Below are 19,604 nucleotides of genomic sequence, written 5' to 3' on the forward strand. Positions count from 1 at the left end.
ATAAGTGAGTCAAAGTCTAGTAGTTGGTTACTGATGGATTACGGATGCTTCAAGGGATTAGTGTTTGGTTAATGGTTAAAGGAGGTATTTTGATGTGACGCTAATATGTGCTACTTATCTATTCTATATTATAATAATTATTACTTTCTCTCTTATAAAAATGTTAAATGAAAAATTACTATTTTACCATTTATAAATTAATTTACATCACCAATCCCTTGTCTTCAAAAATATATATTACATGAATTACATTAAAAAGTTAATTACTTACATCGACCACCAACAACAGTTCGTTACCATCACCACCACCAGTCGTCGTCGTTACCACCAAACCGTCGCCGCATCGCGCGGGTACAATGCTAGTTGATAAAAAGATGAATAGAATACGGTCAGTGCTCGTATTGAAAATTTGTAATGAATTAAAAAAAGTACATCATTAAATTAAATTAAAATATTGAACATGGTCCAAAATATCTTGACAAGAACAATAATTTGCCAATTTGGTGTGTAGCTGAAACGGAAGTACAACTCTTTGTTATTGTTTTACATTAGGCAGGCTAGCTCGTGGCGAGACCACAGGTCGGACAACAACATGATCCTCCTGTCGATAAACTGCAATCCATTGCTCGATCCAGTTCCAGCCCCAACTTTCCTTGCTTAAATCATAATAAGCTTGACCAAAATACCGGTTCGAATTTGCCCTCCACTTGACATACAACCAAAATTAAAACTTTAAATTAACTAAACCCGAAACAAGAAATATCTAAAAATGTTGTGAGATGTACTTGATGAGAGAATGCATATGCCAATGCTCGTTCACGTTTGTTAGTTGCTTTCACCAATTGTTGCCTCTTCAACTTATTTTCCTCTATTGTCTCGGTTTCACTTTCACTCCACCGTTTTATCTGATGAGAACCGTTCATTAGGGCTCACAAGTTTTGTTGTCTCATTTTTCATGTAACATTAAGGAGACTGAAACACTGAATGGTGACTAAACTAAGCTGTGTGTGTAGTGGCGTAGCTAATAATTGAGGTCGGGCCATATGAATTTATGAATTGTTGGTGGGCTAGTTAACTTTAGACTAAACTAAGACATAAAAATAATACCAAAAACATGGAGACAAGAGCGGTCAATGCCTCTGGAAAATCCAATTTTGCCACGGTTTTTAAAATTTTTCCCATGGATTTTTAAAATTTTCCTGATCTTAAAAAAAAATTCCAATGATTTTTTAATTTTGTCTGTCTTGGATTATTATTATTATTATTATTTTTGTGCTACCACAAGAAATATTTTATCTTAATATATAATATAAGGCAGTTAAACTAATAGTTTATTAACCAATTAAATCGCCCGATTTCATCAAATTGCCTCTCGCTTTTGTCATCATTTAGATTAACTATAAATAAAAAATCCTAATAATCATTATCCAAATATATTATTATATTACTATTTATATTAATAATTTGTAGAAAAAAGTCTCATTAATTTATACTTTTTTGTTTTCCATCAATAATTTACATTTTTTACCTCTAAATACTTGATTTATATTTATTTTTAGCCATCAATTTGAGAGAATTTTACAAAATTTATAATCATTAAATTAATTATTTCAAAAGTTAATAACTTATTAACCAATCAAATCGCTCAATTGACTCCCGCTTATGTCATCATTTAATTTAATTATAAATTAAAAAATTCTAATAATCATTATCCAATATTTAACTCCATTTAAGAAGCATTTTATCTCTCAATCAAAAAGCTACATAATTTTCTTTTTTTTATATATTAGTTTTGCGTCTTAATGTTTGAAGTTAAAATTGTCATTCAAATCAAGAGTCATAATTGTTATTAAATAATATGAAAACAATCCTAATTGTTATCTAATTATCATAGAACAGTTGATTGAAAATCAACCAATTCGTCTTATGACCCCCGCATCATGATTAAATACATATACTTGATGTCAGGTAAAGGATCACAAATATGTTTATATTTTAATTCTTAATTATCTTTCATAATAATATCACATTATGAGTAAAATGGTTTCAAAAATTCTATAATAGATAAACTATTATAGCATGTTCCTTGTGGAATGACTACGACAAAGAATTCCATCAATATGTATCAACTAATAATGACAGTGACGAACATATGATTATTGTACTACAAATTGTAAAGTATAACACTTGGAATCGTATATCTTCAAATTTATAAGCTTTAATGACTTAAATGTATGAAAATCTACTATTGATAATATCATAAATCCCGTGTCCAGTGTTGGACACGGGTCTAAAATCTAGTAAAGTTTTAAAAAGAAAAGAGCACATAAAGTTATAGCTGTTGGCAAATCAATTCGATTCGCTTAATTCACCACCTAACTAAAGATTTTATTAATTTTAATGCAAGTTTATAATTATATTCAGATTTCAGAGTAATGACTTTCTTAATTAAAAGCTAATTACAATTGACTTGCTACCGAAGAAGATTTAATTTATTTGCTAACAAATACGAGTATCATTTTTGTAATAATACAAAAATGATGTAGCTCAATGAACCACCATATGATCATGGAAGTTATACGGAGTAATATATGACGAATACCTGAAGTTCATTAAGCTTGGATTCGACTTTCAACCGATCTTCAAGCTTCATTTGCTTCATCCTGAGGCGCCGGGCACCTATTTGTGCCTGGATTTTGCTCCAAAAATGTAACTTATCAAGAGCTGATGAAGCTTGCATTGCAAGAGCATTCCTACTATTCAGTGCCTGAAATCTTGAAATTACTCTGAGATAATGTAGTCTCTTTTTTGCCTATCATATGGTCATTAACAAAAACATGAGCTATCAAGAATGACACACAATTCAATCTTACTCATTCACACCTTGTGGATTCTATTTTCATTACAAGTAAATGGGACTACAAAAATGGAAATGTAGCATAGATAAATACCTTATATGCTCGAAATGCAGTTTGGATTTGAATTGCAGCCACTATCTCGGTTTCCAAACTAGGAACAAAAACTTCTCTACTAGAGGAGAGAAATTCACTATTGTTGTTGGTGTGATACGTATCCTCCTGAATATGATATATCATATATGGAGCATCAGTTGTACATATCTCCAAAAGAGGAATTGTGCTTTGACTTTTGGGGTCAACGACGACATAAATGTAATAGAAATTCCTTTCTTCATAATAATCCTTTTTGGTGATGTTTATAGTTACATGAAACTGTAAGACAAAGGCTATATTATAGAAAAAAGATGTTAAATCTGTGACATAAAATTTGAATTTGAAAACTAGATGTTTGACCTTGAAAGTCAAAAGGTATTTCCATTTTAAAGGAAGTATAAAAAAGTTGGGATCGGAGGACCAAATGTACTAATGTAGGGAGGATGAGAGTTGCTAACGACTGTAAGACAAGTATAGCGTAAACTGCGTTCATTTTTAGCCTGAAACTCTGTTAAAACTGAAAATAAGTCGTTACCTCGAATTTAAAGGGCGTGTTAACCTTCTTTTTCTTAGTGCAGTTTATCCTCTTAAAGCAATCACAAACACCCATTTGTGTCAAAGAAATGTTGCAAAAACCTACCACAAATTATCATAGCTGTTTAATAACTTCATGGAAAACTTGTGGTGCATCAAATGTAGCAATTATATGAAAGCAGAGTTATGAAACATCTAAGTATGTGACACTCTAAGAACCAGTTAGCATTAACAAAAGTAACTTTGTAAAACAACAATGTTATAAAGAAAATCTGAAAATTATGACACATCCCATATATAACAAAAGATATTATTAACTTAAATAAGATCATACAATGTTTAGATAAGATTAACAAAAGTAAACCCCTATAAGCAACCACATATAGTAGTGATAGAATGAGCTTAAAGCAACATCATATAATGAGAGCTGAAGGTACCTGAATCTCAGTTATAAAACAAAGAACAAGAAACTGAAACTGAATCCAAAACATATAGTAGTAATAGCAAAAGATAAGCTCCAAGTGAGAACAAGGAGAAGTGTCACGATCCATGGCTATTTTTGGCTCAGTTTTTACAATCATGAATGAGGTTCTTTTTTGAAGGTGTGAAGGATTCTCGGAAGCTGACTGTTGGACTAGATTTGTAGGTAGGAGGGTTCCAGAACCTTAAAAGTTCTTAACCTGCAGAAAATGAAACCTCAACTATAAAGCTTTCAAACACTCAATAGTGTTAACAGAGTCTTAAAAAAAGACCTTATAAACTACTTTTTCAGGACTTCGAATAACATTTTTTGTTTTTAGAGAACTTTGACACTTTGGAGTTACTTCGGTCTTCCACAATATAATGAAATAAAGATGTAGTATGTATTGCCACTTTTCTAGCATTTGTAGCGAGAGGAATCAGAAAAAAAAAAAAGGGCATATCAAAAGATGGTATCCCTCGACTCTCAGATCGAGCTTGAGCCAATATCGAAACACTCATCAAACGATTAAGCCGAATTAATGCTTAACCTAACAGGCTAACACCAATGAGCTTGCATTTAGTTTGTTGCCTTAAGATTCATTTTTGATTGCTAATTAGAAATTTCACATAATGCACACAGTGATAATATGACACACAAATAGTCGATGAAATAATGTAAATTGAAAAACTTTCTATAAATCAAAACTATAATGAATAAGTCAATTTTTCACCAAGATACCAATTTGTGAGGTCTTAAGTTATATATGGACGGGGAGTGATATTGCTACAACATTAATTAGTCATCTACAACAAATGTATAAGTTTTATTGTACAATGTACAACTGTATAATGCAGGTATTGTTATAGATGGCTAAATATTGTTGTAGCAATATCATTCTCTATAGGACTGCCAAATGAGATAACATGAATTCTAACAAAAGATTCTCCAACATAATGTGATACAAATATACAAAAGATCCTTAATATGATACAAAAATAGTCAATGGAAGTCGTAGACAGACAGTTTCCAATGAACCAACCAATACAAGCACAATTGGCTCTTTTGCTCAATCTAGACGTTGTTTGGAATTCATACACCGCATAGTATGCTAAGAAAACATGCTTCTTACAATCAAACCAGCTTTTGTAATTGAAGTTGAAAATCTATTACAACATTAGGAATTGATTCCTTTGCTAAGTGTAACCATCGGATGGACAAGGATATTATTATGCATATTCTAGATATAGTTCACGTTTCAAGCGGAGTGGAAAGTATCATCAACAAAGTAAAACACTACCAAAGATAATGGATAGAGAGGGAAAGCGATGAGCAATGTCCAATTTGGAAACTTGGATCTGAAACTTGCAAGAAGTCCCATAATGATGCAAATGATGACCACAACTAAAATCTCAGCTGAGAAATGCCATGTTAATCCGCGAAAGTAGATAACCGAGACAAGAACAGAAAAACTCAGGATGTTGTTCATGAACACTTTGTGGTATATCTGCATATATAAGCAAACTGAATTTGTCATTTACTATTAGAGTACAATTTTTGGATAGTATAAACAAGAGATTGCAATCACAACCCATTTATTGAATGTGTTGTTCAGGTTGTATTTTAGTCAAATGGGTTAAAACGTAAAACCCGGTGAAAGTGGAACGTGTTGAAATGGTTGAAAGTGACCCCCAACGATTTGTTAAACTTACAACCTCTTAAATTTCCTTATGAAAGTATACTCTATCTATTCCAATTTAAATGTCCTAATATGACAGTATGACTTTTTAGTCTCTTTTCTTCAACTTTGACCATAGATAATTTTGTTTGGTCTATATAATACTTGATGAAAGTTATATCAATGAATATACATCTAAAACCAAATCCGTTCATATAATTTACATCAAGTATTATATAATACAAACAAATATATCTACGGTCAAAGTTAAAAAAGAAACACCAAAAAAGTCAAACCAGAATATTTTAATTTGACGGAGATAGTATTACATTATAGTTAGTGTATCAATAGTAAAATAATTCTAATCATAATTTATAAATTAATTTTTCTTTAAATAAATTTCATGAAAAATGGAAAATTAATTACCCGGTCAACCCAACCTGACCTGTTTTGACCAATAATAAAGTTACTTGGGGCTGATTCCAATCTATCTTGAACTTTTAGTTAATCTTCTTGACCTTATCATTTTTCCATTCGTAGTAACAAATGCATAATAAAGGGTGGGACAAACCTCGGAGAAAGTTAAAGATGTTGTTAGATGCCTCTTCTGACTTGCAGCATTAATGGCCGCAATGGCTGTTCTTGCATTTGTAGCCAATGGCACTAAGATGAATGACACATAAAAAGGCTCAATCCTTGCAGATTCAGAAAATTGTTGAACACTTTCCACCAGAGGCTCGGCCAAGACTGTTAGCATAAAGATGCCGACTATCAATAATACTATTGCCTTGAACTTTTCTTCCGCTTTTGCCTTTGCTTCAGCCCGTTGGTATCTATCTGCATCCTGTACAAAATATATAGATTGTTGACCTTTGTTACAATAGAACAAAGCAACAGTCTTGAAATTGTGATCATGATATGACTTACTCGGTTGTTGTTCTGTGACTGCCTTTGCTGGTTATGTGAAACTACATAATCCATCTCTTTGAGCCATTTTGCAACCCCAGATTTGAATTCTTGTTTATCAATGTCTCCATTTCCATCAATGTCTAAATGTCTCATTATGATCTCTGCTATCTCATCGTCCATTAGTATCTCATCATAGTTGACTTCCATAATAAAGTTTTTCAGTTCAGTTCGTGTGATAAATCCATCGTCGTCGGAATCAATCCTTTCAAAGAATCTAAAAAAAAAATGAAGTTAGAGCCCAATAATCATTGTATACCCTGATAAATGCATTTCAAAGTAGCTTTGTCTCACCTATCTATGGCAGATTCATCTCGGGCTCCATCTTCTTTAAGCAATTTTTGTCCTGAAGCCCGTTCCATCATAAGGGATATTAGTTCTATCAGTTTATTTTTATCTTCAAGCAGCAGTTCCGCAACCTGAAACATTCAACATTCAGCTCTAAACCACAAATACTATACGTGTAATTTTTCTGGTCTTCTGGATATGCGTAAAAAATACTAATATTTTCAGAGTTCCTCTGCGATCATGAATGCAAAGTTAAGTGGTTTTTACATGTTAAAGTCAAAGGGTGAACAACAACCTAACAAATTTAAACGAGATATTAATGAAACGGAGCTCAAATAGAACAAATTCAGACTAGTTTTAATTTTGCTACACTAACCTGATTGTACTCCGTCCCTGATTTATCCAACGAATAAGGATCATCCATTAATTGTCTTGTGACATCAAGCCACTCTGTGAATGTATTATAAAAATCGTCCCTGGTCATTGTTTTGTCATTGTTTGCCTCTGGATATTTCATCTTTTTCTCCATCTCTTTCTGTCTCAACATGAGATGTTTTTCCCTGTCCAGCATAAGTGCTTGAACTTCATAAAACGGTACATGCAGTTCAACTTTTCTTTCGACTTCTGCATACTCCAGTCTTCTTTTCTGAATTCTTGAATCAAAAAGCTAAAAAAAAAGGGAAAGTCAAGATCAAATGTTGACATATGATATACTTTTTGAAACTTTATGAAAAGGAAATTAATGTATACCTGATAAAAGAAGTAACAGATTAAGCAGACAACTGAAACACAAAGTGACACAAGAACAACATTCTTGTATGCTTGACTAGAGTATGATAAACCAAATACGCTCGGTAGTAGGATGACTAAAAATGGTATTAGAGAAAAGAACATAACTTTGGCATGATAACTGGTTTCTGCATCTGTAACAATACCAGAACCTGGAAAGATATAATGATATAAAACTCGTAAATTAGTGATCACATATCTAACTATCTTACAAAACCACTGCTTTTAATCATAATAGTTAGGAGAAATTAATAATGCCAACCAGTAAAAATTTGCAGCACTTTATTTTTCTCTTTAGAGCCGGGTTTCACATAGAATGTTGTTCTGCCACAGATGAAGCATACCCCCCATAGAACGGTGAGAAGTAATATTGAAGATCCAGCTAGCAACCCAACACCCGTAACAACATAGTCTTGAGCCTTTTCTTTACTACTTGAGAGTCCAGATGCTGCAGTCAGTTGATTAAGAGTATAATTGTAAACAAGCCAGCTTATCTAAAAGTAAAACAGGAAAACAGAAAAACATTTCTACACCATAGCATAACAGAAAAACATTTCGAGAACTTAGAAAGTACTCGCTTTGTCCGGGAATATAAATTACTTAATAGCCTTTATTTAAACCTTTTGCAAAGTTCCAATCCTAATCTTAAATCTTTCTACTGGTAACAGTTTAAATTTTAAAATTTATTTGATTTACAGATTGAAAATATTTGTTTATAAAACAACTTCCAAGTTCCAACAATGAATTCGTCACTTCCTTCATCAATGTTGCCATGTCACCGCCATGTCAGAAATCTGACACACCTGTCAACAACACCTCTTCATTTCATCACTTTTTACTAAAACACATATTCTTCTAACTTTACCATCTTTTTATTTTGTCTAGCCAAGTTACATATCTATTTTTCTAAAACTTGTCCTATATCGAATTTGGATATATCATCACTGTTTAAAAAACAAGATATCTATCACATTTCAAACTTGGATCCACCATCATTGCCTCTTTAATACTAGGCCCATGCCTCTTTAATACTAGACCTATGTCAACAGCAGAAGAAAGAAGAAAAAATAAACAAGATGGTCTTGGATAAATAAATTTTGTTTTTCAACCGATGCCACCGGCATATCAAAGCGAATATATATATATATAGGATAAAGATCAAATGAGAAGGTACTCAAGGAGAGGAGAGAATGTTCGTTTTTTATTTTTTTTAGCTTATTTTTTGAACTTTTTTTTTTTTCACTTTTTTCGTTCTCTCTTTAATTAACTAATTCCATATAACTTTTAAAAATATATTTTTTTTCAAAGGGCGTAGCCCGTAAGCTATAGACGAAGCCTCTCAGTCTATGGCGGAGCCATGATAGCTAAGGGCGAAACCCGTTTGGTAGATCATCCCATCACCGATCACCCGACTTATCACCCTTTATGACCTATCACTCCCACTTAGCTACCCTTTATTAATATCCTTAAGGGCGAAGCCCGTACCGTACCCTTACATGTTTAACTCCCTAACTCATGTTAGAATTTTTTTTTTTTAATTTTTTAAAAAACATTTTTATGGCTCGAGTTAATTAAAAAAGAATGAAAAAGTGAAAAAAAAAAACGGACCTTTTTTCTCTTAGAAGAACCTTCTATTTGGATCTCTACCGCGTATATATATATATACATATACATATAAGTATATACCTAGAAGAATCAAAGATTCTGGAAGTGAATCAAGAAGCTGGAAAACACTTGCGCCGAAAAAATTATTGCCAAGAACACCAAAAATCCGTCCGTCACCACCAGCATACGATTCTCCATGATACAACAGGTATTCATATACCACAATGAGAAACAGATGACCTGGAAGATTTTTTGAACATGGCAAAAATCCATACATCTGCTCACATTGCTCTTCAGACCCATCTGATCCTTTCAGACGTATCAAGCTGGATTTTTTAGTCTTGTCAGAACCATCTGAAACCTGCTTAATACCAGCATTGTAGTATAAATAGCGCCCTGTTACATTCCAAGCTAACAGGCAAAGAAAGAAAGCAGAGAAACATGCTATATTTGCAACCAGTTTTCTCATTTTGAAATTATAGTGAGTATGATTAAGTTGAGAGAAATTGTTTATATAATAATGTATTGGTAATGTGAATATATCTGTGTGTCATGTGAGATCCATATATCCTAGTAATAACAATAAAAGAATAGGCAAAGTCAACCTATGCTAAGCTTGTGGTCTACCCAAATCAACATAAACAAAACAAACAGATAAGTTAAATAAATGGACGTGTATGTTCAGCCATAACTTTTTTAATAATTGAATTACTTGATAGATGTAATTGTCCTTTGCATTAGCTCAATGATTGAAAGACCATCCCCATATATAAGGTCTTGTGTTTAAGCTTTAGGGAAGACATAAGGATGTCTCTTTATGAGGGTTTAGCTTGGGTTAACCCAGGTTCAAATCTAAAGGGGCAGGGTTTACTCCTATTAATCGTCGTGCTTTCGGGCGGATTAGTAGGGGCTTTTCCCCCCATCGGGTATTTGAAATAGACATTTCTACTTCGAAGGAGCTCTCTACCGCGGATCTGGTTAAGACAACGTATGCTAGACCTCTCGCTGTCGAATCACGACACGAAGTTTTCAGCGAAATTCACCTTTCAAAAAAAAACTTAATAGATGTAATTTATTAAAATTATGAGGTCTTAAGACCCGTGCGTTGTACATCCGGGATGAATTATATTTGTTTTTGTGTAATAATTGTATTTAAAAAGTATTATTTTGATTGTTAGTGTGTGGTTTAAAAATAATTTATAGAAGAACAATGTTGAGTTGTGTGTAAAAAAGTTATGGAGCATTGACTTGATGTTGTATATGATGAGTTTAATTACTTATTTTTTCACATGACATCATTTAATAGTTTTAAGATGAGTTTTAGGTTAATTTATAGGGTGATAATCATTTTTATTTATAATTTTTGTTACTTCCATAATATGTATAATATGTTGTTACTAATAATTAATTAAGTTAATTAGCGTTTATTGTTGATTTTCAAAAAGTATGTAATACGCAAGGAATGGCAATGGGTCGGGTTCGGGACGGATAGTATCATACCCGAACCCGATAAGGAAAGTGTTCCCCGAACCCGACCCGAAACCCGGCGGGTATCTTATCGGGGACCCCATCGGGAATAAAATTTTGCCCAAAACCCGAAATCCGACCCGAAAAGTGAATGTGTTCCAATACTAACGAAGACTGATTCTAAACTATTCAAAGGTTAATTTTAAATGGTTGCTTAATTTATATCTTTTTCAATATGTTTTACTATACAAGAACTTGCAGACATGTCTTACTTGATTCATCTAACTGAGTATGTTCTCTAAAAATGATAAAGGACACCATCAGTATTGATAATAACTATTTATTATCATAATATCACGTAGATCGTATACTACTTTTAACTTTGACATTGATATAAATATAAATAACATATAAATTTATCATATCGGGTCAGTTCCACTCCGTGACCCGAAGTATCGGGTTTCCTCATCGGGTATCGGGTTTCCCCATCAGGTCGGGGTTTTTTTTTGCCATCCCTTTATACGCTAGTTGGTGTACATTTGTTATTGATTGTTTTTTAGTGTAATCTTTAAATGTACTTATATATGAATAAAATAATATCTAAAAATATGGTATCAATTGAGAATTAATTAGTCTCTGTAACATTTCATTCTTTCAACTTCCTAATCATCCTCAATAGGATGATCAATGTAATTTTAAAACTTCACATTAATTCTTACATGGATAATCAATTATTAACTTTTCCAATAATGCACATACCCACTAATAAATCACGTAACAAATCAATAATTTACTACACATGTCACACACATTTATAAACCATGCAATTAGAGCTATAACAACAAATATGAAGAATGATTAATTTAGTTTTGGAGTTGATTCATGACTCAACTTTTTTATATCAGTTGCCTTTCTCACTATGGTTGAACCATGAAGCCCGATTATGAACTCAACATGTTTCATGATCCTGCATTTTTGATGATTCGGCAGCACACTAAAGTCCTTCAGCATTTACAGAGAGCCTTCTTCCAGAAGTGGCTTAAATCGGTAAGCAATCGCAGCCTTGACAAAACAATGAAGGACATTCCCCTACCAACGCAAAAATATAATTACATTAAAACCTGGGAAAATATATCATTTACAAACATCTATATAGAAAAGAATACTGCCTACAAACTATTTCATCAGACATGATGAAGTCGGTAATCATGTACTTGTTTTTCACGCTGATCACATCCCAACGCCTACAAATCATGACAACAATTGGGCCTGAAGACTCTTTGTGAAGTTGATCTAATAAAATAACATCCCTTTCCTTAGGTTGTTTTGCAACAATATCATTACTCTTCCCAAATTAAACATGTATTTTTTTTTTTTGCTTTAGAGAGACTTACGAAAACTAAATGCTTTTAGGAGAGAAGATTCATAGTGGGAAGTGAAGGATGACTTCCTCATATATATATATATATATATATATAGACCCTAATCAGGAACCAAACAAATTCTATAACCCTTAAATCAATAAACTTTCATTAAACATATATATCTATTTATCACAAACCTCACGTTTTTTTACATACACATATACATCATTTAATTTCTTTCACATTCCAACCTTTCAACTTCCTAAACATCATCAGTATAATACTACTCTTCCAACATTTCTTTCACATTCCACCCTTTCAACTTCCTAATCATCATCAATATAATCAATTACTACTTTTCCATTAATGCACATATCACTAATAAACCACATAACAAATGAATAATTTAATACTCATGCTATATACATTTGTAAACTTTATAATTAGAGCTATAACAATAATTATGAAGAAAGTTTATTTAAGTTCTAGAATTATTTCATAACTCAACTTTTATATTATATAAGGATAAAGATTTTGTTGAATTCTATTTTTAATTTATCTTACATATAAAAAGATAAATGTATTTTTTATTTAGAAAGATGGGCTTTAAGTTGCATTTGAGCACCATATAATGATAAGTGTCAATAATGATAGAATATATGTCTATACGTTTTAGGTAGAATAAAATAAGTATTAAAGTAAAATAAATAAAATAATAGGTTTTTTTCATTGAAAGTTACAATGTATCATAAAAATTATCGTGCATCAATATATATACTTGTGTTTCGTGAATATTCATGCATCAATTTTATCAAGATATAAGAATCAAAATCTTATCTTATTTATTTTACTTTAACACGTGTTTTATAATATATTATCATAGTTGGGTCTGAATTAACAAAACCTCACAAATATGTTACCGCAATAATCGAGCTACGACTTGTAGAAAAAAATAAATCCGAAATTTGTTTTTTAGTTGTAAACTTGTAATGACTTAATTTGCTACAAAGGTAGTAGGTCAGTGACAACTGACAAGTCCTTTTTAATCATATAATTATTATTAAAGTCATCTTTCCACGTTCATGACTTAAAAGTTCTATAGTTTTTAAAGGCATGATCGAAGTCCACGTTCTTATCATCTAAAGTGCTACATATTATAAAAATGAAGATTTCCACAATTCAAATAGAGTCATAAATATTGCAAGATTTCATCTCCAGCCATTGGATCAAACTCTCCAACTATACCGGTCATCTTAAAAACATGTTATTAAACTAACATATTTAACCAGTATATTGAACTAGCCTATTTAACCAATATATTGACCTTATGTTACTGTTACCCCAGCCTATCGTAATCAAACATCAACATTATCATTTCATATCATCATACATATTATATTAAAAACAACTAGTTTTTTAACCCGCGCGTTGTTGCGGGATACGCTTTTACACGACAATATTTTAGACCCGGATTTATGTCAAATATTTAAACCGAAATTTAAAAAAAACAACTAAACATATAACAATAACAATAAAAAAATGTCAAAAATTAATAATAAGATATATAAAAGTATAAACAATAATTATATTAATGTTTTAAATGTTACATGAATGTATTATATATAAAAAGACGGATGAAAATATAAAAAATCAAATGTTTAAAGGTAGAACGTGTAAAAGTTGTTTGATAAAAATATGAGAACCCAAAGTTAAGTATCAAGAAAATGAAACGAAAACTTTGATGTGGGACAAAAATTAAAAGATAGAAACCTTAGGGAGAAATGAAAATTGGTAAATATTATTATGCGTTATATGAACGCTTTAAATATTACATGAACGTAAAACGTAAAGATGATAAAACTTATTATATAATAAAAACGTTAGATATAAAAAAACGGATAAAAGTTAAAAGTAAAACCATAATTGTGTGAAAGTTTTCTTGGTAAAAATATAAGAACCAAAAAGTTAAGTATCAATAAAATAAAAATGAAATTTTGATTTGGGACAAAGTGAAAATATAGAAACTTTAGGGGGTTAAATTCAAAACTGGTAAAAATTATTATGTACTATAGAAACTTGTATATTTCATGTATAAAGAACTTGTACATTTACATAGGCTTCTAGGAATATATTAAAAACATTAGATATATAAAAAGGCAGATGAAAATTAAAGTAAAACCATACTGTGTGAAAGTTGTTTGATAAAAATATGAGAATCCAAAATTTAGTATCAAGAAAATACAAACGAAAACTTTAATGTGGGACAAAAGTTAAAAAATAGAAAGTTTAAGGGGTTAAAATGAAAGAATAGTAAAAAATATTATGTATTTATGTGTTATAAGAACTTATACATTTCACGCATAAAATACTTGTACATTCACATAAGTTTTTAGTATATTATAAAGGAAAATGATAATGACAGTCCTAAGGGTTGTCATTAACAGCTTATTACATACATAAAAAGTAGTACTTTATATATCAATAACCGTCCCCCTGAATTTTCGCAAGACAAAGTACAAATTTTAATGCATCAAATTAACTAATACTGACAGCCCTAAGGACTGTCATTAACAAAACTCATAAACTATTATAAATATATTACGAATACATAAAAAAAAAAAAACTTTGAAAAAAAGCATGACTCACTTATACAAATTGTTTTCAATACCTCCGCTAAAATTTCGAACAAGGATATTGACAAACATATTGAAAGTCCAATAATAACATTTTTTAGCCTCAATATATCTTGTCAACATTTAGGCGAAGATTTTGCCATCAGAAAGGACTAAAGAGTGGAAAGAGTAGTGAAAATGAAACCAAAATGTTATGTCACCACTCCCCAATAGGATTGCTTCATGTTAAGTCAAACCAAATTTGACTATATTAAACCATGTGGAAGATAGTGGTATTTTTAGTTTATTTTTAAAAAATAAATATCTATACTCCCTGTTAAAAATTATATGGGGTGTTGAAAATTTTATATGTTTGGGACATGCAATTTTACCCTTTCCCTTAAAACAAAACTAAATATTTTTTCTTTCTATATACCAAAACAATACACAACCCCCCCCCCTTATTTTCGTGAATAACCACCGCCATCGTCCATCAGCAGCCACAGTCGTCCATAATATCCGTCGCAACGCACGGATACTATGCTCGTAAATAAATAAGAGAACAATATAGAGAGAGAAATGGTATTAGATAACCATAGAGTAGATGATCACTAAAAATAGAGAGTGGAGAGACTGCAAAACTAATTTCCTTACCAACTCTAAATCTCTTAATCGAATTAGTGACGGCGGTGTAGCCGATGAACACAACCCAAGCCGATCCCCTACCGACCCCCACTCCCTCCACTCTAAACACTTTTGCACATTGATCCTAAGTCACACATCATACATCATTATTCATAATGTTAAGTTATTGTGAAATAATGAATTTTACCAATATGATGTGTTATTGTCATGTTGTATGTAATAACGCTTCGAAAGGTGTTTTTTTTCTCAGTGTAACAAAGTAGAAATAATGCCCTTAATTATATATAAAAAGTAACATTTTGATAAAAACATTTTAACATTTAATATTGAAATTTTGCTTCTCAAATTCATCGAATGATGCATTGATATCTTAAATAAACACTAATTTTCATTGTCAAAACAATGAAAATTCATGGATCGTGTGATTACCTTGATTTTAAGAAACTAATGTGTTTTTAAATTCTGAAATCACAACAACTAGCTAATTAATCCGGGTTCAACACGTGAATATTAATGAAAGTTTTTTTTTTTTTTATAAAAATGCATTTTCGCAACTGAAGTTGCAACATTCCAATATTACTCATATCCTCAAAATAGTATAACTTATAATTAGCTTATTATCTCGCATAATATGCGGATGATTTAAAAATTTGTTATCATAAAGTTATTTTGATGATGAAACTTATAAGACAATGTATAATTTATTAGAGTTTTTTTTATAAAAATAATATATATATATATATTTAAAAAAGTAACATTACAAAATAACAAAAACAAAAATGCAATAAATCTTAAAAAGGAAAGTGTTTATGACATTATAAGTAAATTAAATAAAAAAAACTAAATTTTGAAAAAGAATTGGATATGACAAATAAGCAATATTTATGAAATGATAATGTCACAACAATCTTCTTTTATTTAACACGAGACAAAGCACCCGCGTGTTGCGGCGGTGAAATAGTGGGGTGATAGGTCATATAGTATGATAGGTCATAAGAGGTGATAAGTCATAGAGTGTGATAGTAGCCGTCTGGGCTCCGTCCTCGGATTTAAAAATTCGTCGAAATTATATCGAATGACATCTCTAATAAAAGAGCATGAAAATTTAAGAACACCCATATAATTTTTATAATTTATCGATGTACGGTTTTTGAGATAAAAAATTTTGAATGAATTAGAGGAATAAATGATTTATGGAGGAAAGAGAAAAAAATTATTGGTTAAGATTTGAGGAGAGAGAAATGGTAATATAGCTATTTTAGGTAAATTTAGAATTGAAATTTTAAGTTCAATGTTGAAAATCTAGAGGCTTTTTGCTTTATAATATACGAGAGCAAGTACCCGCGCGTTGCAGCGGTGAGATGGTGGGATGATACCTAGGTCATAGAGTATGATATGTTATAGGAGTTGACATGTCATAGAGTATGATAGTCAAATGCCTTAGCCGTACAGGCTCCGCCCTCGGATTTAAAAATTTGTCGAAAGTATATCGAATAACATCTATAATGAAATAGCATGAAATTTTAAAAACACCCATACAATTTTTATAATTTATCGATATACGGTTTTTGAGATAAAAGATTTTGAATGAATTAGAAGAATAAATGATTTATGGAGGAGAGAAAAAAAAGATGATTGGTTGAGATTTGAGGAGAGAGAAAATGTATTATAGTTATTTTAGATAAATATAGAATAGATAGGAGAGACATTTTGGAAAAATACTTACAATCAATATTGAAAATTTCAAGTTCAATGTTGAAAATATAAGAAAAATCTGCTTTATAATATAGTATAGATTATAGATAAATATCTACCAATATATATATAACAAGGTCTTAAATTCTTTTATGAATTAACAAGAACCGTTAGATTAGTCCAAACTTTTAATCACAACCCTTTGATCAAAATAATGGTATCATTACCAAATTTATTATTAGGTAAATACGACATTAGTCCTTTTACTTTATATATAATTCACTTGATTTTTGAAAAATAATAACAAATGCTGTAACTTACACAAATCGGAATATAATTAACTTGCTAAAATAACATCTTAATTCTCCAAATTTTACATCGACTACATGTTGGTCGCGTGAATTGCATTTAATTAAAAGACTAATATGTATTTCATTATTATTAATAAATCAATGTTATTCATGGTAAGTACATATATATGGTTTTAACAAAAAAACAATGTTATTTATATGCCAAATTTAGGCAATTTGTGAAGTGTATGAAGAATTTACGAGTAAAGTAATATTAAGATAAACGTAACGTTTGTCTTATTTTGTATGATTTTACATATATTTTAAAACTATACATACGGTATCATATATTATTAAACTCGATATACAATCTTAAGTTAATAGGTGTACATTAGCATTGTACTCATTTTCGAGTATATGGTGGAAAACCCATGACACTCCTTAATAATTTTCGTTTCATGTATTTTAATTTTTTATATGGAAGAATAAGAACTGTCAGATGAGTTTAAACTTTTAATTATAACTCTTTGATCAAAATGATGATATCAATACTAAATTTATTATTAAGTAAACACAAAATTAGTCTTTTTACTTTAAATTTATTATTGTTTAAACAACACTAATCCTTTATATTATATGATTAGTCAAATATCACCCCACTTTGTTGTAATTTTGTTATAACATGGTCACTACGTCTAATATGTTTGTTTTTTGTTTTTAAGTAAATGTTATTCATATTAGGCAATTTATGTATGTTGATTCATGTGATTGTTTTATATGTTGATTGAGTATGTCTTTAATATATAACTAGCTAATCAATCCGGATTCAATCCGAGCCATTGCAAATAGATTTCATTATACATACGAAAAAAATTTGTTATAGGAGGCTAACCTAGATCTTAATATTACCAAACATTGAATTCAATAATATTAATAAGACTGGAGCATCAAAGTAAAATAATATTAATAACATCATCGGTAGATAAAAATAATATATTCTACAACATATAAAAACAAAAATCAATTCACATATCTATAACCATAAATTTGAAACACCAAAGGAGCTAAACATATGTATTTTAACTCCAAAATAATTACTTACTTTTATATATATATATATATATATATATATATATATATAGGAAAGTTAGTTTGAGAACCCTTAAAAAAAAGAACGCGAGAACCAATCCTGACAATTGATTTTGATCTTGATAATATTTAATTTTCTCTCTTCTCATTTTCACCCAATTCATTCAAATGGTTTTATCTCACAAACCGTACATCGTTAAACGAAAAAAAAAGCATGGGTAGTCTTAAAATTTCGTGCTCTTTCATTAGAAATGCGACTTGATATACTTTTGACAAACAAACTTTTAAATTTCGATTTTTTTTTTAATTTTTTTTTTTTAGCGATAATCCTACACATGTCCAGGACATGTGTAGGGTATACATCATACACATCCTACACATATGCAGGTAAAAAAAAAAATTCGAAAAAAAAAAATTTTGAAATTTAAAAGTTTGTCAAAAGTATATTAAGTCGCATCTCTAATGAAAGAGGACGAAATTTTAAGACTACCCATGGTTTTTTTTTTCGTCTAACGATGCACGGTTTGTGAGATAAAACGTTTTGAAAAATTTGGATGAAAGTGATGAGAGAGAAAAAAGGAGATGAGATGTGTGACCCAGATTGGTTCTCACGTTCTTTTTTTTTATGGTTCTCAAAATAACCCACCCCTATATATATATATATATAAATATCATTAACATAAATTTATAGTAATATAATATATCATTAAACTGTATATACGTCATTAAATTAATAGGTGTGCATTAGCATTGTACTTATTTTCGAGTACTAGCGAATTTACCTGGGTTTATCCCGGACGTTTTAATTAAAATTATAAAACTATAAATTATACATGTAAATTTTGTTATTAATTATAAATCGATATAAAGATGATGAATTGAATAATATAATAATTATAAAAAAGGTTTCTTTGTTTGTAATAAAAGATTAGTAACTTTAAATAATTATTTAATGAGCTATTTTTAATTAAAAATATTATAAATTATTTATGACATTATAATTAAAATAAAGAGCTTTTAAGAAAAAATATAGACTTGACATATCACATTTTTTCTAAAAATATTTTTAAAAAATAATTATCTTTTATTTAGTATAGAGATATGGTGGAAAACCCATGACACTCTTTAATAATTTTTCCTTTCGTGTATTTTAATATATGAAAACCAAATT

At 30.2% G+C, this 19,604-nt stretch overlaps 1 protein-coding gene across 1 annotated transcript; it reads right to left on the reverse strand.

The window, feature by feature from the left end:
* Positions 1-5,073: 5,073 nt before the first annotated feature.
* Positions 5,074-9,791, reverse strand: LOC122600547 (sodium/calcium exchanger NCL2-like). The gene is made up of 8 exons (XM_043773279.1): positions 9,353-9,791; positions 7,929-8,114; positions 7,628-7,818; positions 7,254-7,544; positions 6,884-7,008; positions 6,551-6,806; positions 6,195-6,467; positions 5,074-5,452 (listed from the first exon to the last, which is right to left on the reverse strand). Exons 1-8 carry the CDS (start codon positions 9,738-9,740, stop codon positions 5,204-5,206), a joined length of 1,959 nt encoding a protein of 652 aa, XP_043629214.1. The 5' UTR covers positions 9,741-9,791; the 3' UTR covers positions 5,074-5,203.
* Between the last annotated feature and the right edge of the window lie 9,813 nt (positions 9,792-19,604).

This window comes from Erigeron canadensis, chromosome 5 (assembly GCF_010389155.1).
Source record: "Erigeron canadensis isolate Cc75 chromosome 5, C_canadensis_v1, whole genome shotgun sequence".
In the NCBI taxonomy this organism is placed as follows: domain Eukaryota; kingdom Viridiplantae; phylum Streptophyta; class Magnoliopsida; order Asterales; family Asteraceae; genus Erigeron; species Erigeron canadensis.